This window comes from Lissotriton helveticus, chromosome 9, assembly GCF_964261635.1.
Source record: "Lissotriton helveticus chromosome 9, aLisHel1.1, whole genome shotgun sequence".
Lineage (NCBI taxonomy): Eukaryota > Metazoa > Chordata > Amphibia > Caudata > Salamandridae > Lissotriton > Lissotriton helveticus.
The window spans coordinates 72,694,914-72,708,120 of NC_136070.1; the positions used below are offsets into that span (position 1 = coordinate 72,694,914).

General features: G+C 50.4%; 1 protein-coding gene across 3 annotated transcripts in view; it reads left to right on the forward strand.

The window, feature by feature from the left end:
* Positions 1 to 13,207, forward strand: part of PSEN1 (presenilin 1) — a 203,614-nt gene that overhangs the window by 52,750 nt on the left and 137,657 nt on the right. For all 3 annotated transcript variants that reach the window (XM_078659500.1, XM_078659501.1, XM_078659502.1), the window contains one exon: positions 1,963 to 2,104. In XM_078659500.1, coding sequence (XP_078515626.1) covers positions 1,963 to 2,104 — 142 coding nt within the window. The remainder of the gene's footprint in view (positions 1 to 1,962; positions 2,105 to 13,207) is intronic.

Here is a 13,207-nt window from a genome sequence, read left to right on the forward strand (position 1 = left end):
GAGTTTGCAACCACTCAGAGTTGACAGCGGTGATGAGGGGGATGATTTACCCCCCTATTATGATGACAGTTTACACATGGAGTTACAGTAGGCCAGTGGACTTGGTGCTTCTCATGATTCTCCCCCCTCCCTATTGGGCCTGGCGTGGCGACCCACAGGAAGACTGCCAAACTCTTTTATCAGGCCCTAAGTTCTCCATCAAAGTTGTCATGACAAAATACTTCATTAAGGCTAATATGTACACTGTCATTTTAAAATAATATTGTAGGTTATAAGGAAATGCCAAAAGCATGATTACTTCAGCCTATAAATTGATGTGCAGATCAGCGTATTTTACAATAATTATAGCAATAGTTGTGCAAAATCAATTTTTGCCATTACACCTTGGAGATGGTAGACTACAATACTTTTTTTAATCCCTAGATCTTTATTTGATTTTGTATAAATGCATATACTTACAACAGAAAGACAATCTACAGTACATGGTAGAAATAAAAGAAAACCAATTAAGATGTACAGATAAAAATGTCAATAAGACAAAGACAATGCAATTAAAATGATATTGTATTTCTAATAGCCTTGGCTCCTATAAAAAAGTAGCCATAATTAAACAAGTAGATTCAGCCCAAAGCATTTTCAAAAAGATAAGTGCAACATTTGTCTGTTTAGAATTAAATTTGTTTAACAGTGTTGCCAAATTACATTTTAGTGCACAGTATAAGACTAAAATACGTCAAAATTAACCTTAGTCTTTTTTTCGGAACCAGAGTCAAATATGGATCAATATGAACAACTGTTTTTAATAAAATAAAAGATCTCTTGATTGACTTAACAATTCACTCTTCTCCCCCTGAAAATATCCCAAAATCCATACAGTATGCTTTGAGCCTAGATGGATTCTTTTTTTAAATATATAATACCAAATGGATAAGAAACACTTAATGCCTACCTTGCTTTAAAGATATGTCTTTAATGTTAAGGGGTTTTCTTAAACCTATTGAGAGAAAGAGTCCTGAATGACAGCTTGTTAAAAAAAAAAAGTATCCGTCTTACAATCATTTTATAGCTGAGAGAGAAGGGTCGGCCTGCCTTTATAACTGTAAGTTAAACAGTTAATGGACAGAAATTCTTGTTGAGGTTTTGAAAATGTTCTGGAAGAAAATACTAATCTTCAGAAGTTTTCTTTAAAGTGACTTTTTAAGTTTGTTTTTGTGAGTTCAACATAGTATTCAAACCTTAATATTAAATGGTTGCATTGTAGTTAAACATAAAAAAACGAGACTTTTCCAAAAGTTTGAAATTCAAAAAGTGGTGAGATGTTTCGCACGTGGGTCTATCTCTCCAGTCTGTGGAGTTTGTTCAAGCCTAGCAAAAGAATGTAAGTGATGATAGAAATAGAGTAACACATGGCATTAGTTTTGTAAGACTGATTTGCCTCAAAGTAGCAAATTTCAGAATTTGTATTTGAAGAGCTCATCAGGGACACCCACTTCCTGTGTAAAATTGGTCTTTTCTCTTCCTTGCACTACTCAACAAAGTTCATTACCTCTCCCTGATAGCCTGTGTTTCTATCTTATTGGAAGCTGGGAAGTTTAACCTTTCCACACCTGTTACCTGTCCCACAATGCCTCACTGTTACCAATTCTAGTTTTGCAAATGATTTAATCGACAATAAAGATAAAATAAGTAACAGAGTCAATGCCACAGTTATCAACATTTTTGGTTGTGGTTCCTCTATAAAAAAATCAGTGTTTCGCAATTTCTTTTATTTTACAAAGTCACAATTTGTATCTTTGCTTGAAGTATTAGCATACCAGGTAGAAAGTCTATCTTCGGTTATCTTGTAACTAATAATGAATTTCTTGTGATTAATAACATTTAGATGATGTGTAGTTATGTTTAGCAATTGCTAATTCTTGATTAAGCCATTCTAAGTTAACCTGTTTTAAATTTTCTTTCCAGAATCTACACACCATTCACAGAGGACACAGACACGGTGGGGCAAAGGGCCCTCAACTCGATCCTAAATGCTACAATAATGATTAGTGTCATTATTGTTATGACAATACTACTTGTGGTGCTTTACAAGTACCGGTGTTATAAAGTGAGTAAAATATTGACGACATATTTGACTATTATTTTGCTTGGTTTCACAGTTTTGCAATATATATTTTTAGTAAAGTGCATTGTTTGTGTCCTTAAATCGCTGCCTAGGATTGTTCAATTTGGTCTTGCTAGCTAAAACACCTCCTATCTTTGGTTGCCTACTTGCTAGTTCTGGAGATAGGTAGATTTAGTTTTAATTCAATGTCTTTTGACAGTCCTGCAGAACCCTGAGCTTTTCTTGTCCTATGTCTGCCCAAATTTACCCTGCAGGACTTTGTATGTCGGCCTGGTTACCTAATAAACATATATTGGTGTGCCTACAATAGCAGCCATTTCCTAGTACAGACTTGTTATCACGGGATTCATTTCTTGTTTTTTTTTTTCACAACAAATTTTTATTGGTTGATTAGGCAAAGCAAAAACGTGGCTCTCCACAGCCGGAGATCACCACCACACATCATGACATATTTCAGTATCATTGCATAGCTCAATCAATGACAGAGAAAAATGGAAACCTCCCGCCCCTACCGCCACACCCTCACCCCCACCACCTAACATCCCTTCAACCCACCCCTTATCCCTCCCTAACCCTTTGCACGTGATCACCATTAGCTGTCAGTGGTCTATTGTACTGTGCTTAATGAGGCGCAACGCCTTAGGCCCGAGGGTCCTCCTCCATTTGTACATCATCCTCTTGGTCCACCGGAGGGTCCAGAAGTAATCCCCTATACTCCGCCCACCGTTTCCAGATTTTATAATGTTTACGGGGGCATCCTCTGGCCTCAAATACCGGGCGCTCCAACCCCATGAAGTAGTCTAGACCCGCCTTCCATGCACACAGCGGGGGGGCTCTCACTCCCTTCCACGCCCTTGCTAGGTCTCTCTTTGCAACAACCAATCCTAGGAGCAGCAGGTGGCGCTTGTATACATTTCCCCCTATACCTTCAATTACATGAAGAAGCCCTAGTCGGGGGGTGCGTGGCAGATCCCATCCCAGCACCTCCGACAAACATCCCCAAACACCACTCCAGAATCTGTTCAGGCCAGAACAAGACCATACGGTATGCAGCAGCGTACCCCTCTCAACTCCACAGCGCAGACATTCCGGAGACACGATCAGACCCGCCTTCCACAATCGTTCCCTGGTATAGTAGGCCCTGTGTATGTATTTAAACTGAATAAGCCTGAGTCTTATTGCTATAGCCGTCCCTCTCTGGGACTCTAGCGCCTCCCTCCAATCATCCTCGTCTAAGGGTCCAACGTCCTTCTCCCAAGCCGCCTTCAGGGGAAGCAGGGAGGAAGAGCAGTGTGTCACTAGCGTCTGGTAGATTCTGGACACTTTCTGATCGCCAAGATCACCCATGAAGACCTTTGCCTCTAATGGGCTGAATTCCGGCAGCGACTCCAACCCTACAATGCTGGGTTCCAGTGCATGGCGAAGTTGCAGGTAGCGAAAGAATTGGGTCTTGGGCATTTGGAACTCCGTACTGAGCTCCTGGAACGACTTGAGGGTGACCCCGGTCAGCACCTGTCCCAGTGACGAGATCCCGACTGCGTCCCATCCACCAAATCCCTTCAGCGAGGCCAACTCGGGGAACCTCCCGTTGTTCCATAACGAAGTCTCTGCTGTCAATCTGCCCCACCAACCCATACGACGCAGCGCCTGCCGCCAGACCACAAATACCACTTGGGCGGTACACGGCAGCCCGCGCCGCAACTTGGCTGAGTATAGGATCGTGTGCAATGTATTGTTACCCATCGGCGCGCGCTCAAGGGCGTATGCCGGGTCTCCTCTGTCCCCATACCACCATTCGTTGAGTACCAGCAGGTGAGAGGCCTGATAATAAGATAACAGATCTGACGTAGCCAGGCCACCACAGTACGTGGACAGGAAGCACGTCCGCAAAGCCACCCTAGCAGCTCCTTCGGCCCAGAGAAAACGGCTCAGGATAGAGTTAACTTGGCGAAACCACTGGGGCCCAATGAGGTGAGGGTGATTCTGTAACTGATACAAGAGGCGCGGGAGCGCGACCATCTTGAAGATCGCAGATCTACCAAAGATGGTAAGAGGCATTCGAGACCAAGTTTTTATATCCGACTGGACTTTCTCCCACACCGGTACCACGTTGCGTTCCCACCCGACGTCCGCAGACTCGGTGAGGAACACTCCCAAGTATTTCAGTCCCCCGGCCGCCACCTGCAGGGTCGCAGCCCATGGGTCCGTCACTACCCCACCTCCCAACACCCACAGAGCGGACTTACGCGGGTTCAGGCAGAGGCCCGAGACTTCCCCGAAGATAGGCATGATTTCCAATACTCGGGGGCCCGATCTGCGCAGATCCGTTAGAAAGAAGAGGACATCGTCCGCATACAATGCAATTCTGTCGGTAAGGCCTCCACCCCATTCAAAGCCTCGCATTTGCGCGTCTATTCGAACCCAAGAGGCCAAAGGCTCCATTGCCAACGCAAATAGATATGGGGAGAACGGACATCCCTGTCGGGTGCCACGGCCTATCGGGAACTTCTCGGACACTGCCCCGGAGACCCGCACGGACGCCGTGATATCTGTATAGAGCAGTCTGACGTATGAGATAAACACCGGGCCCAAGTTCAGGTGCGGCAGGAGCGCAAACAGGTAATTCCAACTGACCGAGTCAAAGGCTCTGTCGATATCTGCTAGCAATAGGGCCGCTTGTTCTTCCTTGACCCTCATAGCATCGATTGCCGCCTGTGCCCGCCTGATATTATGCCTTGTTGCCCTACGTGGCATGAAGCCTGCCTGATCCGGGTAGACCAGATCCGTCACGTACGGAAGGAGTCGGTTCGCCAGGGCCTTAGCCAGCAGCTTGGCCTCGATATTTAGTAAGGAGATCGGACGATAGGAATCAGGCCTGTCAGGGGGCCTGCTGGGCTTTGGAAAGACCACTACTTCGGCGTGTCGCCAGTCAGCAGGCAGTCTACCCTGCGCTCGCGCCTCCTCCAGCGCGGCACGGTAGTGGGACCCCAACTGGAGATGGAACGTTTTATAGAATTCGCATGGGAATCCACTCGGTCCAGGCGCCTTCCCCGTGTTAAGTTGTCCCAGCGCTTCGCCCAGTTCCTCCGCCGTCAGGGGAAGATCTAGTGCTTTCCTGGTGTCATCCGAGACTGCCCTTGGCGGCAAGTCACCTATGAATCTATCAATCTCATCCGCCGAGAGGCGGTCCCGCGAAGCGTATTGCTCCCTATAATACTTGGCGAAACTCGCTGCCAGTTCCGCCGGGTCCGTGATCACCATACCATGTCCATCCGTGAGGCCCGGAAGTGTAATTGGCTGGAGGGAATGCTGACATAGCCTATGGAGCATAGAACAGGACTTGTCACCCCATTGATAGATCCTGCTCCGCGTGGCTAGCCACGCTTGCCGAGCCTCGTCCAGTAACACAGATGCATATGACTGTTGGGCCTGCAGAAGCAACCTCACCGCCACCTCATCACCACCGCCCCGACACTGCCGTTCTAGATCATCAACCTGCGCCGCTGCCTCAGTAATGGCCTCCCGACGCTGACGGCGCGCCGCCGCGCACCATGCAATATCCACACCTCTTATGGTGGGCTTCATGGCTTCCCAAACTACTACTGCATCCATCCCCTCCACCAAATTCTCCTGCCAAAAATGCGCAATCGTGCCTCGCATGTGTTGGATGTAGTCGGCCTGTTGAAGGTGCCAAGAGGACATTCGCCAGCGGAACGGCTGACGGGCCTTTTGTAGTCCCACCCTAACGGCCACTGGGGAGTGATCCGACAACCCTCTAGGCAGTATCCCTGCCTCCCACACCCTGTGCAGGAACACCTGGGGCACAAATATATAATCCAGACGCGAGAATGAACCATGCACAGCTGACACGTATGTAAAGTCCCGCGCCTTGGGATGCATATGGCGCCACACATCCACCCAGCCCATCCCTTCCACCATAGCATTCAACCGGGTAGGGGCAGCCGCTGTCAACATCCCATGCAATCTCCGTCGGTCCATACATGTGTCCATCACTTCATTCCAATCACCTCCCAGCACAGCCAAGGACTCCGGGATGTCCGCCCACACCGCAAACAACTTCTCGGACAGGGACCATTGCAATGGGGGAGGGGCATACATACTGCCAAAGACCACTGGATCAGTTCCTATCTTCCCTTTAATAAAAATGTATCTACCCTGTGGGTCAGACCACTGTTTCTCATGAATGTATGCCAGCCTGCGGTGCACCAACACTGCAACCCCCCTGGACCCCCTCGAGAATCCAGCATGATAGACTTGCTGGTACCCAAACCTCTGCAGGCTAAGCACTTTCGTCCCCATCATGTGAGTTTCTTGCAATAAAAGTACATCTGCAGCCTCCCTTTTCCCCCACTGCAAGATTGCCCCCCGTTTGATCTTATCGAGCATCCCCCTCACATTCCATGTTATCACTCATATGGACTCCCTAGGGAGCCCCGACGACGGTGCATCAGCCATATCCGACTGGTACAAACCCCTCCGACCCCCAGCGCCCCGCCCAAGCACACATCACAATTATTGGCAAAGCATCAGAAATCACGTGCAGTCCCCCCCTTCCGCCCTCACGCCCCTTAACAACAACAACTTCCCCCCCACCCCTTCCCCAACCAGTCCCTCCCATACCCACCCCTCCGTCCTCCAGTACCCCCCACCCCTATACCTCATAGAACTCTGAAGTATCTGTCGCGGTATGGGTAACCTCGGGCCCAAAACAGAGCGCCCAAGGCCAACCATACCAATGGATCCCAACTCTCCCTGCAACAATAGGAACCCCCCCCCTAACAACTCCCGCGAACGTAGGAGGCAAGTAGCCCCTAATCAAGAGCACCCCGAACCCCTCCCCCCACCCCACACTCAATATCAGATATGCATAGAGGCCACATCCATAGGTGCATCAGTCAGTCATCTAAACAGAACAATATAAAGGCAGAGTTCCACTCCCTTCGGAGCCCGCAGCATCCACAGTCGAACATACAGCTGCAACGTATCTTATCAGCCCTTTCCAGACTGATCGGAGTCTCCCGGCGCATTCGCAGGAGACCCACTTCTCGAAGCAGATCGTTTCCTAGATCGAGACCTTCTGTTCCTTCTGGCCTGGGCCGGCTGGCCCTCTCGCTCGTGCGATGAGTCTCTCGAGCGTCCCGGGTTCAGTCCAGGTTGAGCATGGGGCCTGACGCTGACTGTTTCATCGGTCCATTTGAAGACCTCCTCCGGCGTGTCAAAAAAGTGGGTGCGGGATTGAAAAACCACCCGAAGGCGAGCTGGATAGAGCAGGGAGTATTGAATTTTTAGGCCTCGAAGTTTCGCCTTGGCAGCGATGAAGGAGTGCCGCTGCTGTTGTACGAGCCTGGTATAGTCAGGGAATATCATGATCTTCTGATTCTCAAACTGAAGGGAGTCTTTGGCCCTGGCTTCCCGCAGTATCGTGTCCCTGTCATGGAAGTTCAGAAGTCTAGCGATCACCGGTCGGGGCCTCTCTCCCGCCGGCGGCTTCTGCGTCAGGGCCCTATGGGCGCGTTCATTCACGAAGCAGAGGGACAGGACATCCGGGGGGAGCCAACTCTCCAGCCACTGGGACAGAAATTGTTCCATGTGCCCCTTCTCACAACCCTCCGGAAAGCCCACAAAGCGAAGGTTATTTCTGCGCGCCCGCCCTTCTGCATCTTCCACCCGGAGCGCCAGACCCCGTTGAATGTTTTCCATCGCCGCCATTTTCCGCTTCAGGGTCCCCACATCATCCTCCACCACCGAGATCCGGGATTCCGTCTCCGTTATCCGTGCTACTGCGTTGCGCAGGTCTTGGCGCAATAGGGTCACGTCCGCCCCAACTGCCCCAATCTTGGCATCCAGCATGTCTCTAGACTGGGTAATGGCCGCCATGAGCGCTGCGTTGTCAGGACCCGACCCCTGACCACCAGTCGCCCCGGAACCTCCACTCGGGCCTGTAAATTTGTCGATGGGTCCCTGCTTGGCAGGCCCCCCCCCCCCCCCCCCTCGGGTCATGGTCCTGCACGATCTGGGGCTCCTGCCTCCGTATCAGGCACAGGTCTCCCAGCGATGAGTCTCGCGTCGCCAATGTCTACTACAACAACAATCCAAGCCAGTCGTCCTCGCCACCTCCACTCTTGCCGACCTCCTCAGTCCTCCACTGGGGGGGGCCTCCACTCGGGTATGATCCTATGGTGCAATTCACATAGCACAGATGTACCGCTCCCAAATGGCCCGGCCGCCCCCAGGCAGATGGCACGGGCCCGTACGCAGCACTGGTCAGGGCTCAGCACCCCCCTATGCAAGTGGTTCCAGCCTCAACTGTCTTCTGCCAAGGCACTCACAGCGGACAACCGGAGGTCCCTTACCCCTCGATGCGACACCCCAGGGCAGTTAATTGAGGCTCTCCAATGGCTCCCGCACCACCACCTTCCAGTCGGGTCTCTCCTCCGTCACCATGCACTCAGAGCCCCCTGTAATATGTCGTGCGCACTCCTCTCCGCTCTCTCGCACCCGGGGCAGACTCTCCTTCTCTGGGGATCAATCACTGAGGGGCTTCCAACTAGGAGACCAGACAAGTCCATAAACCCCCCGGGCCAGCGTGCGCAGGGTCTCCCTTCAGGGGGCCCTCTCCACCAGCAGTCCCGCTGCCGCCCGGCCCCTGCCTCAGGCGCGCCGTACCTTCGGTGGAGGGGAGCCGCCAAACTCGAGTCCCCGGCTTCTGGAGTGCGGCGTAGGCCACAAACCCCTCACAGCGATCCGGTGACACCGGCGCACACTCCACCGCCGCGGGGCTCTGCTGCGCCTCAGGTCGCCGCACCGCTGACTTCCTTGACCCGCATTTGCGGGTCCCGCCGTCCCGCCAGCCAGCCGACCCTTGGAGCTTCCGGCCGGGGATCGCCGAAATCGAGGCCCCGGCTGCCCACGATGTAGGTAGACCCCGGGATGCCGCCGCCGCTCTCTTCACCACCAAGACACCGGGAGTTCAGATTCTTGCACCGGAGGGCACCCTTCGCTAGCCTCTACCTCCGCCGCCGGTGTGGGGCGAGATACGGGTCCGGGGGCCAGGATAAATATTCGGATGAAGAACGGGCTGGCGGGAGCTCTAGCAAGCCACGTCCGCCATCGTCGCCCTCGTAGCCACGCCCCATTTCTTGGTTTTTGACATTCTCTAAAAAGAGAATTTCACAAAAGGCAAATCTGTAGATTGCAACTGCTTGCTAATGTGGCCGCTGGGTAACTAGAGATCTGATTCATCCCGCGCTGAAGCATCTTATTGTTTAATCAATGGGAGCCAGTCCATGTTCATAAAGCTTTCACATTGTGCTCCTGCTTATTTTTTGTCACAACATTCTTCCTTACTTCATGTAAAAAAAAAAAACTTAATTCTCTTACCATGATACTGGTTTACCTTTTGTGCAGCTGTTTGACAGGGTGATCTTGGACTACTCTGCAATTGGAGCCCGACAATGAAACAGTACTTTCTGCACTCAGAAATTGAGTGAATGAGTAAAATATGCTTGTAGGAAGGTGGCTACCTGACTATGGTTACCCCAGATTTTTTGCCTGTGTTTAGCTGGGTTTTTGACTTAGTTGACCTGGTTCCCTGCTAATCAGGGCCCCAGGCCATCTGCTCTCTCTGTAAAATGGATTCCATGTACCCTAGGTACATACCACAATTGGAAATGGACCCCTTGTCAGCCCCTGTATAATGCACTATAGGTGCCCAGGGCATAGGGGCCACCAAGGCCTACCAGGGGCTGCAGCATATCTTTTTTATAAAGACAAAGGCTCCTAGCTCATTCAAGATCATCAAAATACAATATAGACCACAATGGAATACTATATGCAAAAAGTCCTTGCCCAGCCGGACAAGGGATTTATTTGTAGACAAATGTCAGATAAACATTATATTCCTACAGGAGTAGCATGACACAAGCCTGTGCCGTACTAGAGAAGAGAGAAAACAAGATAGCAAAAGGTGAAAGGGTGTTTTCAGGCAAGAGATAAGAGCAAAAACAGGGCACTGTAAGTCGATTTGCAGATTAATAACAGTGTCACCTTGAGTGAAGCACACATTCACATTTACAATAAATTATGCGCATGCCCACTCATGGGTGTCAAAATCTTTTGCCACCCCTGGCTGGTTCTTAAATCGACACAACTGGCTGATCACTCAGCTGGGGTAAGGTGGTGTACTCACCCCTTACTTAGATATAGTATACCTATATCTAAACCTATATCTGGACACATATAAACCTGTGAGCCACTCCTATAGAAGGCCTCCTCAATCCTGGAGGCAGAGTGCGTGGTTTAATGTGAGATGGAGCTCTAGCATGAGCTGAGCCTGTCTGCAGCTGCCGGGAACAACTCCCTAAGCTGTTTCAGGATAATGCCATACCATATACTCTTAAGTGCCTTATAATCCTCGCGGTTATATAGCAACTCTGGTTTGGCTTTATCAAAACATGTCGTGTAAGGTGTCATACGATTTGGAATACTATCCCCTCGCCAGTTCTGGCGACGGGGATAGCATTCCACCCCTCTAGAGGGGTAAGACATGTTACTTTACTTAAATGCGGTTAATTTCTAAAAGGACCTTAGATCCACAAAATGGATGCCTCTGCCACAGACAAGAGTCTGACCCCCTGAAGCTGACCGAAACTCAGCCAAATGGGGCCTGGACAAAGGGTTTCCTGTCGCAGGGGGGTGTTACCACCCTCCAGACAGGAGATAGTGGATTGTAGCAGGGAGGTTTGAAAGAAACCAGACACTGCTTGGGGCGCACAAGGCTGCCCCTTGCATAATCCGGCCAAACCGGTTCTGGGGCACTCCAGCCCTCGTGCCAGAGCGGCCTGGATCAAAGGAAGAGGGTGTATCCACCCACTTCCTGGGTCCCACCCATAGGAGGGGACCTAGCAGGTAATCCAGCCCCCAAAATTAGTATAAGAATGGGAGCAGTGCCAATGCACTTCAGATTATCCTGATGAAACATAAGAAACGAAACTCTGGACCCTTCGACATCCTACTCAACGTAGAAGACTGAAGAATCTCCCTTGTGGTCAAGGAGTGACCACCCTGTGCAAACAGGCACCATCCAGCCATCGACGTCTGCTTTGTCGCAGTTCCCGCCGGAACTCGAGTGACAGAGATCGACGAGATCAAGCTTGCCTGCCTTCCAACAGCCCGATCCACAGTCCCTGCAGAGCTGAGAGCCGTGGAGACGACCGGAAGCGTGGGGCACGCCATCTTGAATTGACCACGAGACGCTGACCGTGAAGCCCACGAGTGACCCTCGAAGCTGTACACCGGGGTTTGAGAAGCCCCAACCCTGAGCCACTCTTGCACCGAAGTTCAGCCCTCCACACTCGACGAGTGCTGCGTGGGGCCCTTCTGCTCCATTTGGCTCAACGCGTTGGCCCGGTCACTTGCCAGCCGGCTAGTGGCCCCTGTACCGACGAACTTTGAAATTCGACCTGCAAGTCTGGTTGCTCCAGATCTGCACCAGCTCCCCTGAAAAGGAGCCCCCACTCTGACCCTCCTGGTTCGAGTGAGAAGCAATCTCCCGGTTCCGCGTGGATTGCTCTTGCCAAGTGTTGTTTGCTCCAAACTTGAAGCCGACTGCGCCGACGGTGAGAGCCCTCGTGGGACAGATCGTGACCCGCTCCTGGACGTCGCAGATGCCCCAGAGCCCACGTGACAGCGGAGAGAAGCTCCTCGACGACCACCTGATTGCGCCCGACATTGCATGGTTCCGTCCTGGTTCCACCCTGGTCACTGCTGAGTGACCCAGACTCTGTCCCCTCTGCTTTCAGGTACTTTTCGACTCGAGTCCACCCTTGGACTCCACCGGACACTTCTCTTTCACCCCGCCTGCAGCCCTTTCAGCTCCAAGCACCAAGAGCCTGCGTGACGAAACCCGACTCAACTTCGACCCTGTGCACCCGCTTCCTGTGGGTGAGGTAACTTTGCTCCGCCGGTGTTCCCACACTGGTACACATCTCTAGGGTCTGTGTCTTAAGTTTTGTTCCTCTAGGTTCAGCGGAAGTGTCCTTAAACTTTAACTTTACAACTTTTACGCACCATTGGTTAACATTGGTGCATGCGTGCGCTTTCCGCACTGCTCCCGAATCCCGTGGGCCTCTCCCGACTTCAGCATTGCTTGTCCCGACTGCTCCCAGCGATTCCCTAGGCCCTAGGCCTAACCACTGTTTGATTGGTATCTCTTATACCACTTGTTTAGTATATGGTTTGAGTGGCCCCCCGCCCTCATCCATAATTGTGCAACTTTGTATGTTTAAACTGTGCTTTTGATTTAACGCTTGTGCCCCTTTATTCATAAAGAATACTGGGGATTGTTTTTAGTAATAAATACATATATTTTTATAATATATACTTGTGTGGTGTCCTTTCATTTGATATTACAGGATTGTATGTGGTAAAACCGCTCGCTTAACACGACCTCTTAAGTTAAGCCTTTAGGCTGCTTAGTCCATGCTACCCCTAGGATTGCTTGTCTAATAAGGTTGACTTACAACCAGACACCATAAGGGATTGTTTGGTCTGATAACCGGTGGTTCCAGAATTGGAAACATCACCTATCAGGCCAACTTCTCACATTGGTGAGCAGCGGTGCGGATTTGAGCTTGCTGTTGTTTTACCATTGCAATCTTTTATCAAATTGAAAGATCACATCAAGTACCTCTAGGTACATATAAAATCAAAAGCTTAGCATACTTAAGTTCTACTGAACTTAGTAGTTGTAGATTAAAGGGATTAGCACACCCTGACTACAACTCACTAGCAAGGTACAGTAGGGAAACACTTAGTGTAGGTAGGTGCATCACTTACACCACACTAGAGTCATGTCTGACACAGGAAAAGCCTCAGGGTCTGCTCCTGTGACAGTTGACCTTACAGAGGCAACTTCCAGCTATGACAAATTAACCCGAAAGGACTTGATTGCCTTGTGCATCTCAAGAGGGTTAAAAAGGGGCAGAAGTCCCACCAGTCCTATCCTGATAGCCATTCTAGAACAGGATGACTTGGAGAAGGCGAATGCAGTTCCCTTAAAGTCAG